Raw genomic sequence first — 23051 nt, 5'->3', positions numbered from 1 at the left:
AGAGACCCTTTGAGGTCAGTCCTATTTCATTGCTAACATCCTTATTACACTTACACATTATTACACACTTACACATATATAGATATCATTAAATGATACTCCAGATTATTGGATGGTTTTCTTTCTATTATATAGGTTCTTACATTCCTTGTATTTCACGTTTCACTTGTTGAGAGATGAGAGGTTGATTTCTATAGCAGATTAAATACACGGTTTTACCTTACCTTTTATGCCAAAACTTTTATTTTTTTTTTTTTTTTTTTTTTGAAGATATTGATTCAATTTTTATTCTATTATTAATTACTTAGTTCTTTTTTTTTTTTATTTTTTTTATTTTTTTTTTTTTATTTTTTTTTATTTTTTTTTTTATTCTTTGAATGCCAAAACTTTTAAAATGAAAATGTAGGGAAAAAATGGGATGGGAAGAAGCATAAATTAGTAATAGTTTAAATTAGTAAGCGTGTCATCAGTGGACCAAAGTTTTTTTTTTTTAGCATTTAAAAAAAATAATACAATGTTAATTTTTTATTCATATTATTTTTTAAATTTTGTTTATTTTATTTGTCTGTGCTGGGTCTTCATTGCTGCACGCAGGATTTCTCTGATTGCAGTAAGCAGGGTAGGGGGCTACTCTCCAGTTGCAGTGTGCAGGCTTCACATTGCAGTGGCTTCTCTTGATGCAAAGCACAGACTCTGGGGCACGGGCTCAGTAGTTGTGGTGCATAGGCTTAGTTGCCCTGTGCCATGGGGAATCTTCCAGGGCCAGGGATTGAACCCTTGTCCCCTACATTGGCAGGCAGATTCTTAACCACTAGACCACCAGAGAGGTCCTTAAGCAGTTCTTGATAAAAAGTGAAATGGTTCAAAAACATGAAAAAAATAAGATCAGAGGAAACCCAAAACACATTGAAGAAGAAAACTGTTGTGGAAGTAGGGGCTTTTCTGGAGAACATCAATTTAAGGAGAAAGAAGGGAAGAACTCCGAACAACTTTGGAATGGATTCGTTGCAGAATTGGTCTCTAAGCTTTCTGGACCACACGGTGACTCCTCTCATTCCCATTTGGGCTAAGCTGCAGACAATAGCTGGAGAAGGCAATGGCACCCCACTCCAGTACTCTTGCCTGGAAAATCCCATGGACGGAGGAGCCTGGTAGGCTGCAGTCCATGGGGTCACAAAGAGTCGGACACAACTGAGCGACTTTACTTTCACTTTTCACTTTCATGCATTGGAGAAGGAAATGGCAACCCACTCCAGTGTTCTTGCCTGGAGAATCCCAGGGACGGGGGAGCCTGCTGGGCTGCCGTTTATGGGGTCGCACAGAGTCGGGCACGACTGAAGCGACTTAGCAGCAGCAGCAGCAGACAATAGCATTAGCCCTCAGAATATAGCATTGAGAATGAGCTTTGGGAGCATAGAGTCAGGGCAGTGCCCCAGGTAGCCTATGACCATAGGATGCTCACTCAGAAGATAATCTGCTCACACATTCTCAGCAGCAAGTCTACTGTTTCCCTCCCCTACAATCGAGGAGATAAACTGCAGCTAAACAGAACAGGCAAACTAAAATAAATTCAAAGAGAAGCAACAGTACCATGAAAGAGAAGTACAAAAATCAGCAGCATATCTAAGTTCTTAGGAAACAGTCCATAGAACAAGACTTTAAGTATAGTTAATATCCTCAAGGAGACACAAGAGATTATTGCACACGCGCCCGCGCGCGCGCACACACACACGTCTTGGAAGTTAAAATAGAATTGAATAGCAAAATGGGCACAACTGAAGAGCATGCTAATGAGGTGGAAAATGCAGCTGAGGAATTCTCCCTACACCAGGCATAAAATGACAGAAAAGATAAAACATAGGAGAAAAAATTAGATATGCAGGTTAGATCCTAACATTTCAGCATCCATCTCTAATCAGAGTCCCAGTAACAGACTGGCAGTAGTGGGCAGGAGAGAAATTTAGAATAAACAATAGAATAAATATTTTCCACAGCATTCTTTAGGACGTTTAGTGTTGAATAGTCTAGGTGACAAGAATCATCTTTGTCTTGCTTATAAAATTAGTGACACTGCTTACATTTCATCATTATTGAGTATGCTATAGAACTTTAGTAGATAACCTTTTATAAAGTTAAATAAGTTTATTCTATTCCTACTAAAAACTAGTAGTTTTGTTGTTGTATTATGATATTTGAACGGGTATTGAATTTTTTTTTTCCAGCATGAGGTAAGATGATCACAGGGGTTTTGCTTCTTTAATTTGTAAGTTACATTGATTTATTAGTATTGAATCATCCTTGTATTGGGATAAACACCATAAACATAAGTTGGTATAAAACCAATTTGCTAATGTTTATTTAGTTTTGCTTAAGGGTTTATAAATAGGATTGTAGCTTTCTCTTTTTGTGACTATAGTATATCTTGACCAAAATTGATTTTTCAGCTTTTTAAAAAGAAAAATTCAGAAGTAAAGCAGCATGTATATCCCCATATTAGAACATATCTGTATGGATAATAAACACTTTGAGATGTCTTGTGAAAGGAGAATCTGAAGGCTGCTAACCAATAAGATTTAAACGAAATTATATTTCAAGGGATGTGATAAAAATTTTGTTGTCTATTAATTCCTTCCCATCTTATATGCTACTCTTCATAATTCTTTTACTGTAAATTTTATTTCTCTTTAGGTACGCATAGCTGCTAAATTTATCACTCATGCACCCCCAGGGGAATTCAATGAAGTGTTCAATGGTGAGTAAAGATTAGTACTTAGTTATTTCAGACCCTCTTGAATCACTTACAAGCACTTATTGAATGTTTGCCGTCTCTCTTAATCCTTACAACATTATAGCTATAGCTAAGGAAATCAGAATTCAAAGAGGTTAACATAACTTATCCAATATCACCCTATCACCCAGCTGGTAAGTGTCAGAGCAGGGATTTAAACCCAGGTCTGCATCAAAAGCATGCTCTTAAGACCCCAATACATTAGGATACCTATCTTATGTGAGAAAAGATTTAAAGTAGTTCAGTATTGATCAATGTAGAAACAATATTAAATTTCATAGTTATCTATCATTATAAATCATAGCTTAAATCTCTTCAGTGCTTTTACTCAAGAAGTGCCATAGTTTAGGACACTTTTTAGAGCCATTGGGGCAGAACTGACTGTATCCGGGAAGCTTGTTAAATATACAGATTCCGGTGTTGTCATCCTCCTACAATTCGTTAGATCTGGGTTGGAATGGGTAATCTGCTTTATCAGGTCCTTCAGGTGATTCTGAGTCACAGCCAATTTGAAAACCACTATTCCAATATATTTACAACCTTCCATACTATTTACTGTCTTAACACAGCTTACAGAATAAAAAATGTAAATGAGGCAATATAACTGTATTAATGTCAATCATCATAATCCCATTTTAAGTTATAAACCGACTTATCTTAAAATTCCCCTTAAGTAAAATCATAATATTTGTGCATCTTGGTTCAGTTTAGCAAACATTTATTTTGAAATTCTACTTTTACATTAAAAGGTTACCTCCTTAGTTAGGGGAACTGTATGATGTTCATTTGCACCTGGCTCAGAGCTCCACAAATTGTGGAACAATCAATAATCTCCACTGATAAAATTAATGATGCAGAGGAAAAACAACTAGGAGAAATATGAATGTTATTTACAAAGAGTAAAATAACACAAAAGAAGTAAATCAAGACATTCTTCTTTATAGACTTGCTTTGAATATTTGAGCACTAACGAGGAAAACAAATGCAGCCTTTCTTTGCCTAGTCTGTCTTCCATATTGACCAAGTGTAAATTTTCAACAACAGAGCTTTTAGAAATTCTCCTACAACTTGAACTTTATACAGCTGATTAGTTCAGATAAATTCTTGACTTATTAATTAGTGGCCTTTTTAAAACAAGTACCTTGTTTTATTTCTGACAATTGAATGTACTTTATAGGAATATCATGAGAATAATTGATACCAAAGCATTAGATTAAGAATTGGCAAGCTACTTATGACATGACGGCTGGTTTTTATTGGTATGCTACACATTGAGCTCTGCCAGCCCCTTCTTTAAGAAGCTCTAAGAGTCAATTGCCTTTGCCTTATCATCAGCCTTCTCTCTTGGCAGACTACAGTGCATGTGTTCACAAAGAGTCATATTGAAAACACACACACACACATACACACACACTTGGAGTTAATTCTTGGTAGTTTCTTAGTAACAAGGACCCTCCTCTTCCAAAGGAAAAGTGACTGGACTCTTGACACACAGCTTTTTGAAAAGATGATAGGCCCTGCACTAGATGTTCCGAGCAAAGTATGTTTAGCAATTTCGGTGCCACTGACTGAATTGTGCCCAGCTCTTTTGATCTGTTACAGAAAAGCCTACAATTTATCTATTTTACAAGGATTCTTTAGATATAAGTTATCAGTCCTAACTTTAAGTTTCTATAAACCATGTTTTTCATTTGCTATATCAAACTCCTTGAGAATTTATTGTTGTATTATTATATCAAAAATCTATGCAAATCTGTGAAAATTATTAGCATCTGTTTGTGTATGTACATTTTTAGAATTTCAACATATATAGTATATCCATACCTAATCTTGCAAAGCCTGATTTTCTAGAAATCTAATCTAGAAATCTGCTAAAATTTCTCAAGTTTGCCTTCTATTGAACATTTGAATTTTAACATCTTTAACATTGTTTCCTCCTCAGATGTCCGGCTACTACTTAATAATGATAATCTCCTCAGGGAAGGGGCGGCACAGTACGTATCTTTCTAAACCCACTTACTTGTTATTGTAATATTGGGTAAACCATGTTGATGATAAACTAGTACCCTGAAAACAGTTTAAAATACTTCAAAATAAAGCAGTTCTATTTTGGTTTTTTTTTTTTTTAAGTTGTTTCCCCCCCACCTTGGAGAAAGCTTATTCCCTCCAAACATTATTTCTTTAAAGTTTATTATGTATGGTCTTATTTTTATTTTTACTCAGATATTTTTTCTCTGCTCAACAGAATTTAATGTTAGCTATTGCACTTTCTTCTGTAGTTCTTTTTGTTCATGCTGCATATTTTTTTTTATAACTGTCAGTTGTAGAAAAATTAGGCTGATACTGAGAAGTGATGATGTTTCTCACATTGCCAAGAATAGCAGATACTGAGAAGGTACCTTAATAGAGTTAACCAAAGAATAATTACATGATTATTCTATCCAATCATTGATTTAGAATATCATTTTCATTTTGTCCTTGTCCTCAAAAACATTAAATTGGTGGTTGGTTGGCTGATTTTCTTGTCTGTTTTAAATCTTAAACACTGTCTAGCTTTTAGGGCCTCCAGTTCTCTGGTTTTATCACTACTCTGCTTTACTCTTCAGTACAAAGTACTCTTTCAGTTACTGTCTATCCACCTGGCCCACAATTCCTTTGTAAATAGGAAACCAGAGTTGGATAATGACTGAGCAGAAGTGGGTTGGGGAGATGGAACAAGTTTTTTGTTTTTCTTTTTTTTGATGCAGAGCAACAAATAATTGTTATAAAGGCATTTGGTGTGATATATAATTGTTTTGGATTTTAGCTGTAGAAAATATTTTAAGAACTGCTGCTTGGGAAATAATCTTCTGCCCTGTCCAATACTGTTGTTTTTTTTTAGTTCATTTTAGGACCAGATTCTGCAAACCTAAAATTTGCACAGAATCACTATAATTTCTGTAATGAATGATACCCCAGTTACATATTCTCTTTCACTGTTTTGTGAACTACCTTCCCCCACCCCCCATTGTGGCATATGGCATGCAGGATTGTAGTTCCCCAAGGGATCGAACCCATGCCCCCTGCAGTGGAAGCATGGAGTCCTAACCACTGGACTGCCAGGGAATTCCCTGAACTACCTTTTATACTTATTTATATATAATTCTTTTCTCTCCCTCTTCTTCCTTTTAAAAAAACAGTGCGTTTGCCCAGTATAACATGGATCAGTTCACGCCTGTGAAGATAGAAGGATATGAAGATCAGGTAATAGTTATTTCTGTTAGATATACTGTGCCTGGAAGGTAGTAGAAATACCGTAAAACAGATGTCTGAAGATAAGATGCTGAGTAACTTCATGTCTTAGCTTTTGTAAATATTCTACATACTAGGAAATTCTTCCTCCCTCTGAAAATAGGAGTTTATTTGAAGAGAGAATTGTCCCTAACAAAAGAACAATGCAAATAAAAGGAATTAAGTTTTACACAAGCTTTCCAGCTGTCCCTAATTCTCCTTGGTAAGAATAACAGAAGACATTATATTTAATAGGAAAACAAGGATTCCTGTTCAGATACAGGAACAAAGTAAATACATATTCCCCTTTTTTCCCACAGTTATTAACATTACATGACAGGGCTTTTCAGATTCATTAATGTACACTTCAAGGGTAGTATGGCATCAAATAGCAGATGGCTTTTCACAATCTGAATCCCCTTTGAACCCACAAGTCCAAAGAATTTATCTTAGGAAATAAGTATATAAGTGTAAAAAAGATTATTTGAAGCAAGGTTATGATAGTGAAAAATTGGGAACAGTCTAAATGTCCAACATTAAATTAAATATCTGTAGGCCAAAATCCTATGTAACCATTAAAAACTGATAGAAATATTGAACTGGGAATATGTTTATGATATATTAAGCTAAAACATGAAGCAGCATGTAGTGTTGTGCTAGTTTATTTTTTAAATAAGTATTTCAATGAACAGTTGTATTAGAATTTGCATCTTAAATTGTGTGAAAGGTACATCTTACTTTATGTGCCATTAAGAAAGTGAAAATACTGTCAAATTATGACAGTTTTGAGATGCTGTCACTATACGATGCATCCCATTTTATGAGATGTTAAATCATGAGGGGAATGTATGCATCTTAAGACTCAGAAATAAAAGTAATAAGAAAGAAAAGAAATAAAGTAGTATATAGATGTGCATAGAAATTGAAATGTGGGAAAATACATACCAAAATGTTAACTCTCTATGTTGGGATCACAGGATTACTGTAATTTGTTTTGTTGTTTGTTTTGGTTTATATTTGTGCTTATCTTTTTCAATGAAAATAGATTAATTACAAGTATAAAAGACAAGAAAATACTGTTTTTTTTACTTTACAAGTATAGTTTACAAGTTTTTTTACTTTACAAGTATTTACTTTATACTTTACAAGTATAAAGACAAGAAAAATAAATGATTAATATTTCTTACAGTTGATATTATATACTTTACTAATAATGGCAGAATTATTGAAATAATAAATAAGGTTTGTTTGCAGATACATGATATAAGAACATTCCCATATACATGTGGTAGCCAGCTTAAAAATGTAGTCAAAAAGAGATCACATTCTTAGCCACAACAATGCATTACCTAGACTTAAAAGGAAAATATGGAAAGACATTTGAGTTAATAAAGTAGATGCCATTACTGCATATAATAGGAAATCGGCTGCAATGGGTTAACTTAATAGAGACTTTCTGTCACATAAGAAGTCCAGAGGTAATATTTAGGGATGTTATGGCAGCTCCCTCCTGGAGGAGGGCATGGCAACCCACTCCAGTATTCTTGCCTGGAGAATCCTCTGTACAGAAGAGCCTGGTAGACTGTAGTCCATATGGTCGCACAGAGTTGGATATGACTGAAGCAACTTAGCATGCATGCATGCACACACGGCAGCTCCATATCATCAGAGACCCAAGTTGCTTCTAGATCTCTCTTGTGCCATCCTTATGTATGGTTTTCATTATTGTGTTCTCAAGATAGCTGATCCATCTCTGCACTCTGAATCCAAGTTCCAGGAAGGAAGAAGGAGGAAGGTGCAAGAGGTGCTATTGGCTGTTCCAGAAGCAACTTCCACTGATAAATTATTGCCAGAATGCATATCACTTTATCATTTTAAGAAGTGTTGTCTTTTTAGTTGGACTCATTGCCTTGAAAAACCTTTAAGGTTCTGTTAGTAGGGAAAAGGGAGAAGAATGGATATTGGATAGAAACTAGCAAGAGTCTGTCATACAGTTTATATGTACCTACCCCCACACATTTTAATCAGAGAAATAAATGGAAAATTAAATAGACTTAAATGCCACATTTCAGAAAAATATAAATAATATGGAAAGTTTATCTGAATAAGAAATATAAGTAATATGGGAAGCTTTTTCAAATAGATTCCATACAATTCCTATGAAAATTGTAATAGACCATACAGGATTGTTCTGATCAAGAAAAACAACGAAGGTAGATTAATGCCAGCAAACATAAAGACATAAAGAAATGATAGTAGAGCCTTAGTCGAAGTACTGTAAAACAGAAAAGGAAATAATTGATTAAATGTGTAAGATTAACCTTAACTTTGATTTCCAAAGCCAGCTATATACCTAGATTAATTCCAAAAGTAGTTTTTTAAATGTTTATTTGTTTATTTTTGGCTGTAATGGGTCGTCATTGCTGTGCCAGGGCTTTCTCTAGTTGCGGCAAGTGGGGACTACTGTCTAGTGCAGTGTGCCGGCTTCTTGTGGTGGCTTCTCTGGGTTTTGGAGCACAGGCTCTAGGCACTTGGGCTTCAGTAATTGTGGCACACGGGCTTAGTTGCCCTGAGGCATGTGGGACCTTTCTGGACCACTAGACCACTAGGGAATCCTAAAGGTTAACTAATTTTTAAACATAAAAATTTAGTAGGAAATGATAAGAGATTCATAACTTGAGTAATGATGAAACATTTAAAAAGTTATAAAAGAAAGTATGTTTTACTTCTACAAAATAAAGTTTTAAAAATAAAATTTAAAAGGGAAAAAATACATATCTTAAACATAATAAAAAGGTTATTCAAGTACCCTAGGATGATGTCAAGAGTTCAGTAGACAAATGAGCAACAAATATGAACCAGCTGAACTCAACTGGAAAATACAAAGCAAACTTTAAAAGTGTTAGATCACCCACTAATAGTAATTAAGGAAGTACAAATTAAAATTTTAATATGAATGTGTTTGCCTTTGAGTTACAAAAGTTGTAAAATTATAATGAGAAAGCTTTATGAAGGTAAGACTAAGGAAATTGTTTTATGTATGGTTCCTACTGTCATTATAAACAAGGTTTTTTAAAGATAGGCTGGTGATAAGGATAGAAATCTCAAGAGTAGGAATTCTTTTCAAATAATTTTCTTTTTTTAAAGGAGACTTTATTTTTAAATAGTGACTGTGTCAGAAAACAAATGTAAGTTAGGGGGAAATATGTGGAATTCAAAACCCAGGCAAAAGGATAGTCTCCCTATAGTTCAACTAGAAAAAGACTCAGAAAAGTGGGCAAAGGTTAGGTACAAATAGTTCACCAAAGTGGAAATACAAAAGACCTCTTTTTTTAAGGGGAAAAGAAACACAGGTTAAGATTTCTACTGATGATGAGCTTGTAACTTGGTACAACATTCTGTGATAGAGGGCAGTTTGTCAGTCTTTATCAGAATTATGAATGTGTTTACCCTTGACCCAGTTGTCCTGTTTCAGGGAATTTATAGCACAGGTTTGCTTGGCACATGTACATAACTTGTACATAAAAGGACATTTGTCACAGTATTGTTCATAACAGCAAAAGATTAGAAACTACCCAAGCTATCCATTAATAGGAGACTGGTTGAATAAATTTTTGTATAGCTATACAATGGAATCATACATGGCTGTAACAAAAAAACAAGGAAGTTCCATAAGCACTAATATGGAAAGATTGCCTAGATACAGCAAATTTAAAAAGAGAAAGTACAGGATAGTTTTCTAGTTTTTGTTTAAAAGAAAGGGATAGAGAGTTAGAATACATTTGTATTCATTAAAAAAGAAACACCAAAAGAATCATCTAAATCAGAAATTGGCAAATTTTTTCTGTAAAGAGTTAGAGAGTAAATATTTCAGCCTTGTGGGAAAGAGTCAGCCTAGACTACTCAGCACTGCTACGTTGTCAGGAAAGCAGCCATAGACAATACAAAAAAAAAAAAAATCAAGCGGGGCTGTATTCAACAAACTTTATTTACAAAAACAAATGGCACCTCATACATAGCTTGCCAAAGACAACTCTTGCTCTAAATTAATAAAATCAGTTACCTTTGTGGGGAAGGGGGAATATGTTGGGAATTTGGTGAATGGTAGATAAAGGTGAGAAAAAGATTTCACTGTATATTAATTTTTTTTTACTTTTGAATCATATGATTGATTGTATTACCTATTTTAAATGCTAAGTGTAATGACTGGAAGAAATTCATGAAATATGTGAAAAAGAAAGGCAGAAGTGTACTTTTAAGTTTTTATTAGAGCTATGTGTGTATGCATAGGTTGTATATTAATTGTATAGGTTGTATATTATAGAAACCAAAATATGGAGGATATTGTTAGGATGGGGGAAATGTCAGTTTAGAGTTGACTTACCCCAAAGATCATATTTTTATAAAAATAAAAATACAGGTTGATTGAAAAATTTATGAAAGAGCATCATCTGACTAAATGAAGAGTTAATCACCTCTAGAATTTTTGTTTGTTTTGTAAAATGTGACAAGAACTGTCTTTTTTTACAGTTACTTAATTCTGTAATTATTCTTTGGAAGGTCTTAATTACAGAACACGGTGACCTGGGTAATAGCAGATTTTTAGATCCAAGAAACAAAATTTCCTTTAAGTTTGATCACTTACGGAAAGAAGCAAGTGACCCCCAGCCAGAAGAAGTAGACGGAGGTCTGAAGTCTTGGAGAGAATCCTGTGACAGTGCTTTAAGGGCCTATGTGAAAGATCATTATTCCAACGGCTTCTGTACTGTTAAGTATCTGCCTGCTTCATTATTAGAGTTTTATTTCTTATATTTACCTTATCATTTGGAGGCTTTGGCCAGCCACAGACATCTCTTCTTAGTTACAGTTTCTTCTGCATTTTATTCCCTAAATTGTTTTTGAAAGGAGTGTAAAAGGTACATTTTATATGGAAAATTCTTTCTTAAAATCCCAGTGCATAAAAATTTTATTTATTTATTTATTTTTAATTTTTTGGCCATGCTACAATACTTGCAAGATCTTAGTTCTCCCACCAGGGATTGAACCCAGACCACGCCAGTGAAAGCACCAAGTCCTAACCACTGGACCACCAGGGAGTTCCCTAGTGCATAAAAATTTTAAATCTCAGTGAATCCTATTTCAAATTTGTCTTATTTAAGAAATGGCCTTATACTCATCGAAAAGAACTTTTTACAAAGCTACTTCTGCATAAGTGATTTAATTGGATATTTGAACCAAACAGCTCTTTAGAAATCAAAGGTAATTTTAACTTTCTTTTAATATCTTTTGGTGGGAAAAAAAGATAAATTTTGGTTCTAACAATTTTCCCTTTGTAAAATTGTGACATTTTTAAGAAAAATGTTGGTTAGATTATTAATGCATAATGCTGTACATAAATGCTGGTTATCATTATGTTTGTTTTTCTTAATTATTTTGTTTTTAAATAATAGAAAAAACACACTATGATAGATAAGCACAGAACTCAGTTTTGGAACCTAGTATGGCAAGGAGAGACATGACATACACACTTTTTTAGAAATTGACTATTCATTCTTAAATATACTTTCAACTTATCGTTTGTTACCTATTCAAAATTTGTCACTACTCATTTCTTAATTTGGAGAGCTTCCACACTGAGTAACCCTACTGTGTCCTCTTCTCACTTCTCTTAGCTAATAAATGAGCTACAGAAAGTATTCTAACAGTGTCTCCTGTTTTAGATCCTCAGCTGTTCTGCTTAATAATTCTTAATTTTATCTCAATAATCCTTGTATTTTTCTGTATGCAGTTGACCCTTGAACAGTGCAGTGGTTGGGATAACCAATCTATTGTGCAGTTGAAAATTTGAATATAATTTATAGGAGGCCCTCCATGTCCAAGGTCCTTTTGTATCCACAGTTGTTCTTCCCACCACAGATTTAACCAATGGTGGATTATGTAGCACTGTAGTATTTACTGTTGAATAAAATAGTAGTTCAAACCCATGTTGTTCAAGGATCAGTGGTACTATGTTCCAGAACTTTCCTGGTGTCCTTAGACAGGCATCTCCTCCCTCACATTTTAATAGGATTAAGAATGACATGAAATCTTTCTATTTCTCTTCTTTCCACACTCAGAAATCTTCTTTCTTTCAGGTACTTCCATCTGAGGAAGAAGGATCCATGTTCTTGATTTCATAGAGTCCTATCTACTTCAAGATGTCTAATTGTGACTTCGTTTTCTCTTTTGATAAATAGTTCTCTTTACCTAGAAATATTTTTATTTCTCCTGTGCTTAAGTAGGGTGGGAGGGAGGACATTTATTCAGTCAAAATAGTAATTCCTACAAGTTACTTCTCTTCCTTCTCTTTCCACTTTCCCCTTCCTCCCTTTCCTCTACCTCTCCCTTCCCTCATCTCTCTCTCTCTGCTGTCCAAGCAAACCAGGGAGCATTCTGCTCCTACTAGTGCCTTCCTCATTACTTAGCCACTTCTTAACTCTATGAATTTTTACTTCAGTCCCTACTCTACAGAAACTGCTCTCTGAGGTTAACTAATGGTTCCTGAATTACCTGACCCAGTGTCCTTTTCTTGGTTCTTAACTTTTGTATGGCATTTCACACTGAGGCCAGTCAGCTACTTCTAGAAATTATCTTTCCTTAGACTGCTATGTCAGTACCTTCTAATTATTCCTTTTTTAAAAAAGTTTCCATTTATTTATTTTCTGGCTACACTGGGTCCTAGTTGTGGTACGCAGGATCTTTAGTTGCAGCATGTGGGATCTAGTTCTCTGACAAAGGATTGGACCCAGGCTCCCTGTATTGGGAGCAGAAGTCTTAGCCACTGGTCCGCCAGGGAAGTCTCCCTATAATTATTCTTATTCTGTCTCTACTTATTTCTTGTCCTCCCCCTTACTTTTGTAAATGTAGGCACTCCCCATCAGTGTATTTCTCTTTCTCAAAAACTTATAGTTTATTTAATGTAGGGGAGGTTGTAGAATTTGGTGTCAGACAACCTGTGAGTTTGGGTTCTACCTTAGCCACTTTCTGAATGACCTTGGGCAAGAAGCTCTATGAACTTCAATTTTATCATTTAAACGTAATAACAATGTGTTTCACTGTATTTATTAGAGCAAAAGGAAAATAAATATAAAAATGTTTCGTAGACTGTAAAAAAGGCTTTTGTTGTTTCTTTTCCTTGGTGATCACATTTTTGTTCGTTTCTCCTACATTAAGGAACAGTTGGTGTTTCTAACTCCTAGCTGGACATCTCCATCTGAACTTTCCAATCTGTTAATGACACCAGTCTTTCTCTAGTCATCCAAGCATGCCTTCCTTTCTCTTGCCCTTCATTTGCAATATATTGCCAGAATTTTGACTGTACTTCTGCATCCTTATATTCATTGATAGGACCCTAATTTACTGCCAAATTAATTCTGTGGCCTCCTAACTTTGAATTTTTCTCAGGTTTTACCCTGTATGGCAATATTGATTATTCTCCCAAAATAACAGTTCTGGTCATGTTGTTTTGGTTTCTGTCCACTGCATGTAGAATAAAGTCCAGTCTTCTTAACCTTACATCTACTACCACATGACTTAAGTCTAATCCTGTGTTATCTCCCACAGTTCCACTTCACACACATCCTCTGACCTGACAGAACTAATTACCATTTAGTCATTCATGGATCAGCCCTCTATTTCCTCCCTGAACTGCTTATTCATCTTTATTCTCCATCTCTCCTTATCACAATCTCATCTGTCTTGTACGGCCCATTCTAACTGGCACCTCTATTGTACCCTAAACCAGGAGCAGTATTTGCTTCTGTATTCATTGTCTGCCCTAGACCTTACCATGTGGTTTGTGTTCCTATTCCATGGATTCTTGTGAGTGGGTAAGCTCATCCTGTTTGACTCTTCATCTCCCCCAAGGATTTAGCACATTGCTTTTGTATAGTGTTTGTTGCTTAAATATATTTTCAAGAATCTAACTTCTTTTTTTTTTTTTTAACAATAGGTTTATGCTAAAACTATAGATGGGCAACAGACCATTATTGCATGTATTGAAAGCCACCAGTTTCAGCCTAAAAACTTCTGGTAAGAAAGTAGATAGTCTCTTCTTTTTTAATCTATATGTTTATACAGAAAAGAAACCAAACCAGCAGATGAGACTTGGTTTTCTAATCTAACTAGATTAGAATAAGTTATTTGTTCCCTACTGCAGAATGAGGCATTTGGATGTGATCATTGAGATTTCTTTTGATTCTAAGATTTTATAATTTATCTTTTAAATATTGCTGTTACATTGAGTGAAAATAAGTGATTAATAAAGTACCCTGTGGAAAGTCTGAGTTTTACTTGGGTTTGTTTAATAATATTTGAGTTATTGCATAACTCAGTGTCCTATCCATGTGTTTGTGGGAAAAGGTTCCCATGAGCAGAATAGGCGTGGTTTTCTACTCCAAGATAAAAAGAATGAAAAGTGAAAGTCAAATAACTTAGGGAAAGCTTATGATTAGGCCACTTGGATACAAAACTTATATTTGAGTGGATAGAGCCTTGGATTTATCAAACTGGAAATGACTTGTTTCTTTTTTTCTTCTTTCCCAAATTCTCTGCCTCAGTGTCAGACCACCTCTTTCTTACTGCTAATTCTACAGTTGTGTGTGTGTTTTCATAGGAATGGTCGCTGGAGATCAGAATGGAAGTTCACCATCACACCACCTACAGCCCAGGTCGTTGGAGTACTTAAGATTCAGGTGAGATCCCAGTATGTTAGTAGGCCATGTTAAAACATCACATCTTTAAAGCAAACATGCAAGTTGATATTTGCTCTGACATTAGAAATAAGGAACAACTACATGTAGGTGAAAGGGAGCTAGATGGTAAATAGAAACAGAGGTCTCCTTCCTGGGGAAGTACTGTGGTTAAACAGAGATCTTCTGGGTTGATGAAGGACAGTAATGTGACATATACTGTTTGCTTGTTATTTTTCTCTTTCAAAAATAACCTAAGATCTTCCCAGCAATTACCAAATAGCAGTTCTAGAAAAGAAGAAAATAACTAGTTATTAAGAAATGACTATAGAGCCGCTACTGTAACTTAGAGTTTTTTATGTAGTTCATTTAAATGTCTACATATATTTTCTAACTCTTAGCTCTGAAGAAAGCTTCATAAATGGACTTATTTTATTTATTTATTTACATTTATAGTTATGATAGATTTTCAACCAAATAAATAAAACAGGAATAGAGAGAATGGCCAAGTGTGATTAACCAAGCAGAGTATGGTTCTAATGCTGGTGTCAGGACATGCAGATGAATAAGGAGCTTATTACCTCATTTGATACCTAGCTAGACTGAAGTCTTCTGATCCTAACAAATTTGACTTTCAAAATTCATGGTGATTTAATTCTTGAGCCCAACTAACTCTAAAGTTAGATTAAACAGTTACTGATAACTAAGAAGGTCAATACCTAATTTAGCTGTATTACAACTCTTGCTTTAATAACAGTTAGCAAGTGTTGCCTTTTTTAATGGTATAATTTAATCAAAACATACATGGTAGATGTCATCTATAATCACTTTTTTCGTACGTACCTATTATTTCCTGCTACAAGTAGCTGCACCTCTCTTCTTGGGAGATTTTCCTAACCGCAGGAGCATGCCCAACTCAGCTAAGGCAAGCTGGAAGTGTTACCTCCACAGCTCTGGCACAGCCCTTAGCGCCATTCAAAAGTTGTCGGGAAATATGCCAGCTTCTTCACCGCTCAGGTGGGACAGCTCTAAAGCACGTTCTGCAGAGTCTTTCAAAATCCCGTGCCTGGTAGCTGTGATGTGCTCATTAGTGCACCTGATACTTCTTGACTTCTGTATCTCACTTCCTCAGTCCTTACTAGTGCTTGCTTCCTGAGACGACCTCCGAAATAAACTATTAACTCTCAGATCTTTATCCTGGGGTCTGCTGCTGTACCCAACCTAAGATAATATATTGTTCTATATCTGTTGACTATGTCTATGCTCTAGACTTCCTGTAAGTATGGCATCAGCATTATTAACCTGGCAGCTTACTATAAATTTACACAAGGAAATTTATTTTCCTTCTAGAAGGAAATAAATTACTTGTGTTTCTGTTTTGCCAAGGCAAACCTGTAAACTAAGAGAACACATCACAAGTTTCTGATGAAACATTTACAATAGGACCCAGTACCCAGACCTCATTTAAATCTTTTTTTTTTCCTTTTTCTTTTTCTTTAATGAATGAGTCTGTGCATTTTATTGTATTTATTTTTTGGCCACACCGTGCCACAGGTGGGACTTAGTTCCCTGACCAGGGATCACGCTCATGCCCCCTGTACTAGGAGCATAGAGTCTTAACCACTGGACCACCAGGGAAGTCCAGGACTTCATCTATACCTTTTAACCACAGGCTTTCTGATCACACTTGGAGGAAAGGCTTATTACTTCATTTATGTCTTTTAAAAATCAGAGTGAGAGTTATTTGGACATGTCATCAGGATATTTAACCCTTGGTTATTCTATAAGCAAAAGGATAGCTCCAGGAAGACAATTTCTAAGGATTAAAGTTGATGATAGTCATGTTGAAATTTTTATTAGCAGATGAAACCTAGAAAAGGTTTTGTTAATTTTGGTGACTGTGACTGAACCTGTCTTGTAAATTGCTAAAACTTCCCTAACCTTACATCTAGTTGAATGGTTAGCCTGTCTCTTGGATAGCCCTCTTTCTTGCTAATTGTTGTAATTGTAGTATCCACTTTGCCTTACATCTTCAGGACTGCCTTTTTAAAGGAAAAAAAAACAACAAACTTTTAATTTTATATTGGCGTATAGCTGATTAACAGTGTTGTGATAGTTTCAGGTATACAACTGAAGGGACTCAGCCATACATATACATGTATCCATTCCCCCCCCAAACTCCCCTTCCATCCAGGCTGCCACATAACACTGAACAGAGTTCCCTGTGCTATACAGTAGGTTCAGGACTGCTTTTGTCTTACTTATTTTTGTAGCCTGATTTACCAGTAGAATGTTTGTTTTTCAATCCTCTCTTTAATCCTCAGTTTCCTGCACCTGGTCAGATCTGCTTAATCAAAACTGATGATATTATAAATGGAGAGATGTGTAAAAGATTAGGACCCATTAAAATTTCTTGGTTTTCACAGAGAAAAACTAATGTTGAATGACTTTAATTATTTTAATACTTTTCAGAGCATAATCTTATTTATGATCTTTCTGTTCACAATGCCAAGCACAGTGTCTGGAATGCAATAAGCACATAGTAAATGTTTATTAACTAATAATCAGTTTTTCCTACTAAGTAAAGAGAGTTCTTAAATTTAAGTGTTCTGTGAATTTTAAGCACCATTGTAAATTACCATTGGCCATATTAATTGTTTGCTCAGAGTTGGTGAGATTGGGGGTGGCTAAAGGCATGGCTTTGTGCTCTAAGCAGTAAGTTTCTATGTGCTCTAAGCACTTACATTTCTTAACTTTCTCGCACAGGTTCACTATTATGAAGATGGCAATGTTCAGCTGGTTAGTCATAAAGACGTACAGGATGCAGTAACTGTTTCGGTGAGTGTGGAATATTTAATATATGTCTCACCTGTGTCTTGTTTTTCTTTTAAAAAATTAGATCTTTTGATCCTGAGTACTGATTCTGCCACTAGAAATGTAGGTTGTTTTTATTGCTTTGATTTTGGCAGAGTTTTTTTTAAGAACTTTATAAAAGACTTTTTTTTTTTTTTAATTTTTATTGAATATAGTTGATTTATAATGTTGTGTTTCAGGTATATAGCAAAGTTATGTATGTGTGTGTGTGTGTGTGTATATATATATATACATATACATATATATATATGGATTTCTATCTCAGCTCAGAGGTTAAAGCGTCTGCCTGCAATGCGGGAGACCTGGGTTAGATCCCTGGGTTGGGAAGATCCCCTGGAGAAGGAAATGGCACCCCACTCCAGTATTCTTGCCTGGAGAATCCCATGGGCAGAGGAGCCTGGTGGACACACACACATACATATACACACCTACATATATTCTTTTTTAGATTCTTTTCCATTATAGGTTATTAAAAGATACTGAGTATAATTCCCTGTGCTACTCAGTAGGTCCTTATTTTTGGCAGCTTATAATTGTTAGTATATAACCAACCAGTTTTGTTGGTTAGTTGATGATAGTTCACAGACCTTGACTGAGAATAGTGATAATGGCTTTAAAGAATTCATGCTGCTTTTTCTTTCTCTCTTGTGAGATTTGCTCAAGGACAGTAATACCTTCAATTAATAAATACCAGGAGGAAGGAAAGTTTGCCAAGCTAAACCCTATAGGATTTATCATTCATACATTCATATCATTAGAGAAACTGAACATTTTTAGGAATGTTCAATAATAGTATTGTGCACTATATCTGGAAAGAAGGGACATAATTTTTTGTGCATTTATAGTACTTCTTAATATTCCTAGAAATTACTGAGCGCTCTCCAATAGCTTTTGTTTATGTGTGTGTTATATCTGTCTGCCTTAGTAGAAATTAAAACTGAGGAATATTAAAAATATATATTTATTACTTAAAAAATAACAGGGATTTCCCTGGTGCTCCAGTGGTTAAGACTCCATGCTTCCACTGCAGGAGGCCTGAGTTCAGTCCCTTGTTGGGGAACTGAGATCCCTGGTGTGGCCAAAAAAAATCTAAAGCAAAATATAGCATTAACAAACCCATTACTTGTTAACTTCACTTTCATGAAAAACAGCTGTATTTTTCTGAGTTAAAAAAAGTTAGTGAAAAGAATATCATTAATTTACATTTTCACAAAGTGTGTAATGTCTAACTGATAAAAGACAACTGGATTCTCCTGTGTGCTTCACACATCAGCCCTCAAAAAGTAATGACGTTGTCACACATTACGTAGCTTCTATGAAACTACATGCACACACATGAGAGTAAAAAAGGCAAGTAACTAGGTCTTAATATTATTACGAATAAAAAGTAGTTTTGACTCTTTTGAAAGAATCTTGGGGTGCTGCCCTAGACATTAAATCTCACCCTCTCTAATTCTGTTTACTTAATATTGTGAAAGGAAGAGTGAGATTAAATTCATTTTGTACCCAAATCATGTAAAGCAAAATGTGATTGGTTGTGTTATCATCATAAGTAGCAAATAGAGGAGCTTATGAACTTAGAAGATACGATTGATGTGTCTGAGGGTATTGTTTATATCATCTTAAACCAGAGATATTGTCAAGGCATAAAAATTTCAAGACATTTTGTTGTCTTTTGAGCATACTGTGGTAGATTGGAAAGAAATATGGGTTGTTTTGATGAGGACCTGGATTTAGATCCCATCTTTATGATTCAAAGGCTGTATAATTTTGTTCATTATTTGAAAGAATTCTGTTTTCTTATCTGCAAAATGGAGGTGGCAATAATAACATCTACTTCACAGGGTTGTTTTAAAAATCAAAGAAGATAATGTGCACAGGAAAACTTGAAAAACTAAATTGTTATACAAATGTTAGTTAAGATGGACTTACTTTTCAGTATCTTTTTTATTCACTGCTTACTGAATTTTATTCACTGCTTAAGACTTAAAAATTCTTATTTTTCCCTCCATTAGAATGAAGCCCAGACTGCCAAGGAGTTTATTAAAATCATAGAGCATGCAGAAAATGAGTATCAGGTAAGATGACTTGAAACGGTTATTTATAGATCTATATAGATTTTGCTTTTAACACGTTCTGTTACACTTCTCTATCCTTTGAACATAAATATACATAATTATTCAGTGATACTAAGTATGGAGACTTTGCAGACCTTGCAACTTTGCATTCTGCTTACAGTCAAGGTTTTGGCATTGGAAGGTACTGCAAATATATCCCCCATTACCCCAAAGTAGAGCATTCCTATGAAACCTTTCCAAGGCCAAGTGGTGTAAAGGGGAGAAGCAATTACCTTAGAACACATCTTGCTATCAGATGCACAGAATGATTGAGATACTCCTCAGATCCTCACAGACACAGTTCACAGCTCTGGCTTGCTTGATGCTGAAATGCTGAGTGTAGTTCCCAAGGAAGGAGCTTGGTGGGACCACTGTTACTGCTCAGGGTGCACCCTGTCCCTATAGCAGCCTCACTGCCAAACAAATGCTGAACACTATTTTTTTTTTTTTTTTGCTTTGCTAAAAGCAAAGTGAAAGTGGTAGTTGCTCAGTCGTGACTGACTCTGCAACCCCATGGACTACAGCCTGCCAGGCTCCTTTATCCATGGAATTCTCCAGGCAAGAATACTGGAGTGGGTTGCCATTCCCTTCTCCAGGGGATCTTTCCAGCCCAGGGATTGAACCCAGGTCTCCTCCTTTGCAGGCAGATTTGCTGCCTCTCTACCATCTGAGCTACCAGGGAAGCAAAGTGAAGTATAGCAAACTTTGGAGAAGCAGGGGATTACCTGTATAGCCCTAGTTTTAGAAATAATACAGGTGGGCTTCTTAACCTGCTTCAGAGATTGGAGAGGTGCTCACTAGAAATCTTCTAGCCTGTAAGTCCTTAGGGGACTCAAGCATGCCCTTTCACTACATCTAGTTTTTGTTCAACTTATTTTCAATTATCTATTACAGACAGCAATTAGTGAAAACTATCAAACAATGTCAGACACCACATTCAAAGCCTTGCGCCGGCAACTTCCTGTTACCCGCACCAAAGTCGACTGGAACAAGATACTCAGCTACAAGATTGGCAAAGAAATGCAGAATGCTTAAAGGCTGAATGTAGGATTCTTCAGTACATGGAAAGAAAGGATTCAACGTATGGTCATATGATAAATAAGTGATTTATAAACAAGAGTGATATTTTGCTAGGGCTTTCAAAGTTAACAGGTTTTCTAGCCTAATGGAATACTGTTGAACCTAGAGCATTGTCTTGATTCTTTTGTGTTTTCTGCCTTGTAATTTTGTTTTCACTATATCTACTTGTAAATCTTTTTTTTTTTTTTAATTCTGCCACATTTAATGATGGAGAGAGATATCTACCCTGGAGTTATTTTACTGTTTAGAAAATTTTCCTAGCCATGAAGCCCTGTTGCTGACATAGACAGGTAATATATTCAGTACTTTTCTACCCCATCCTTCAAAGTACTTCTGGTGTTCAGTGGTTTTTACTGGTTGACCAACAGCTAAAGAGGCTATGCTGCAAACTGTAGCTGAATGGAAGACACATTCATCCTTCTCCCTCCAGTTGCTTTGATCATCATTTATAACATCTAATAACTGTAGTTTCATATGTTTGGATTGGGGCTTTTCAGGTCCATTTTGGAGGCCAAGGAAGTTTTCTGGAAATTCCATCATAGCCAGCTTCTCTGGGGAAGTTGTTTTTAAATCCAAAGACTTGAACCACATTCCCTACATGAACATGTTTGCTTTTTTTCCCCTTCCCTCATTGTCTCCTTCCCACCTAGTACCATTATAGTTATAGACATGTGCATTTTTAGAAGAGTGTTATCCATTTTTATTACTGTTTTTTTAATATTCGAAAACTGCTGACATACTAGGGGTATAGTAGAGTATAAAACTTGAAGAAATGCAGATGTTGAAGGAATAATAGGTATCTTGTGCTTTAATACTTTGTGGCAGGATTGTACTATAATCGAATGAATCAAACAGCTATGTTCATCACAAACAAAAAACTAAAAATGAACCAAAGTGAAAAGGATAAGTTTCAGGCAGTATCTTTCTATTGTAACCTGTTATTTAAGGGAATACTAGTGATTTGTTCTAAATAGGATGTAAAACTTACTCCAAATTACTCTTCCTCAGTCCTGCCTGCCAACTCAAATATAACTGTGATATAGCAACCCTTCCCAGGTTTATTGGCAGGTACAGGTGTGATCTCAGAATACACAGGTGACATAGATATGATATGACAACTGGTAATGGTGGATTCATTTACATTGTTTACACTTCTACGACCAGGCCTTAAGGGAAGGTCAGTTTTTTAAAAACCAAGTAGTGTCTTCCTCCAAATTCACGTCAAAAAAGAAGAGTGTTTGTGTTTCGGCTTTGTTTTTGCTGAGTAATACAGTCAAGCAAGAGTTTATTTTTAAGTGACCCGTTGATTTGTGTAAGCGTTTTTGTTTATTTCAAATAAAATATATTTGTATTACTTGTCATTCATACTATCCATCCATACTACACTATCCTCTGTATCAGGTAGTCCAGTAGAAATACACCTGTTTTGTTCTTAAATTGTCTGAGTCTCTCCTTTTTGAGCCATCTCTTCAGCCTTTGTTCTCAGGGTAAGATGCGGAATTGCTCTTATTTGATGAGAATGTTCAGGGTTTCAACTACTATAGATTCAGTGACTATTCAAAGACCAGCTTTTTTTTTTTTTTTTTTTGTGGCCATGACTTGCGAACCTTAGTTCCCCAACCAGGGATTGAACCTGTGTCCCCTGTGTTGGGAGCAAGCAATCTTAACCACTGGGCCACCAGAGAAGTACCCCCCCCGCCCTTTTTTTTAAGTTTCAGGAATTTCTCTATGGATCATACTGCTTTACCGTCAGTGGCTATTGGTGTTTTCAAAGGTTTTTATTTAGGGTTTTCTATTTCTGTCAGAAAAATCTAGTTATCTTCTCTACCTATCATTCAGAAAGCAAGGCCCAAGTAGTTATAGTTACTAGGTTGTTGTTCAGTTCCTCAGTCGTGTCCGACTCTTTGCGACCCCATGGACTGCAGCATGCCAGGCTTCCCTGGCATGCTTCCATTGTCTCCTGGAGTTTGATCAAATTCATGTCTATTGAATTGGTGATGCCATCCCACCATCTCATCCTTTGTTGTCCCCTTCTCCCCCTGCCTTCAATCTCTCCCAGCATCAAGGTCTTGTGAGTTGGCTCTTTGCATCAGGTGGCCAAAGGATTGGAGCTTCAGCTATATTCAGGGTTGATTTCCTTTAGGATTGACTGGTTTGATCTTGCTGTCCAAGGGGGACTCAAGAGTTTTCCAG

General features: G+C 35.6%; 1 protein-coding gene across 1 annotated transcript in view; it reads left to right on the top strand.

Annotated features, from left to right (window-relative positions):
• Positions 1 to 22295, top strand: part of CAPZA1 (capping actin protein of muscle Z-line subunit alpha 1) — a 42220-nt gene extending 19925 nt beyond the window's left edge. Inside the window, exons 2-10 of the mRNA XM_043876588.1 lie at positions 2689 to 2752; positions 4731 to 4782; positions 5968 to 6031; positions 10619 to 10825; positions 14049 to 14128; positions 14712 to 14790; positions 17554 to 17625; positions 19677 to 19739; positions 20673 to 22295. Coding sequence (XP_043732523.1) covers positions 2689 to 2752; positions 4731 to 4782; positions 5968 to 6031; positions 10619 to 10825; positions 14049 to 14128; positions 14712 to 14790; positions 17554 to 17625; positions 19677 to 19739; positions 20673 to 20813 — 822 coding nt within the window. The 3' untranslated portion in view covers positions 20814 to 22295. The remainder of the gene's footprint in view (positions 1 to 2688; positions 2753 to 4730; positions 4783 to 5967; positions 6032 to 10618; positions 10826 to 14048; positions 14129 to 14711; positions 14791 to 17553; positions 17626 to 19676; positions 19740 to 20672) is intronic.
• The last annotated feature ends 756 nt before the right edge of the window (positions 22296 to 23051 follow it).

This window comes from Cervus elaphus, chromosome 20, assembly GCF_910594005.1.
Source record: "Cervus elaphus chromosome 20, mCerEla1.1, whole genome shotgun sequence".
In the NCBI taxonomy this organism is placed as follows: Eukaryota; Metazoa; Chordata; class Mammalia; order Artiodactyla; family Cervidae; genus Cervus; species Cervus elaphus.
This window is presented reverse-complemented; position numbering and strand designations above follow the sequence as displayed.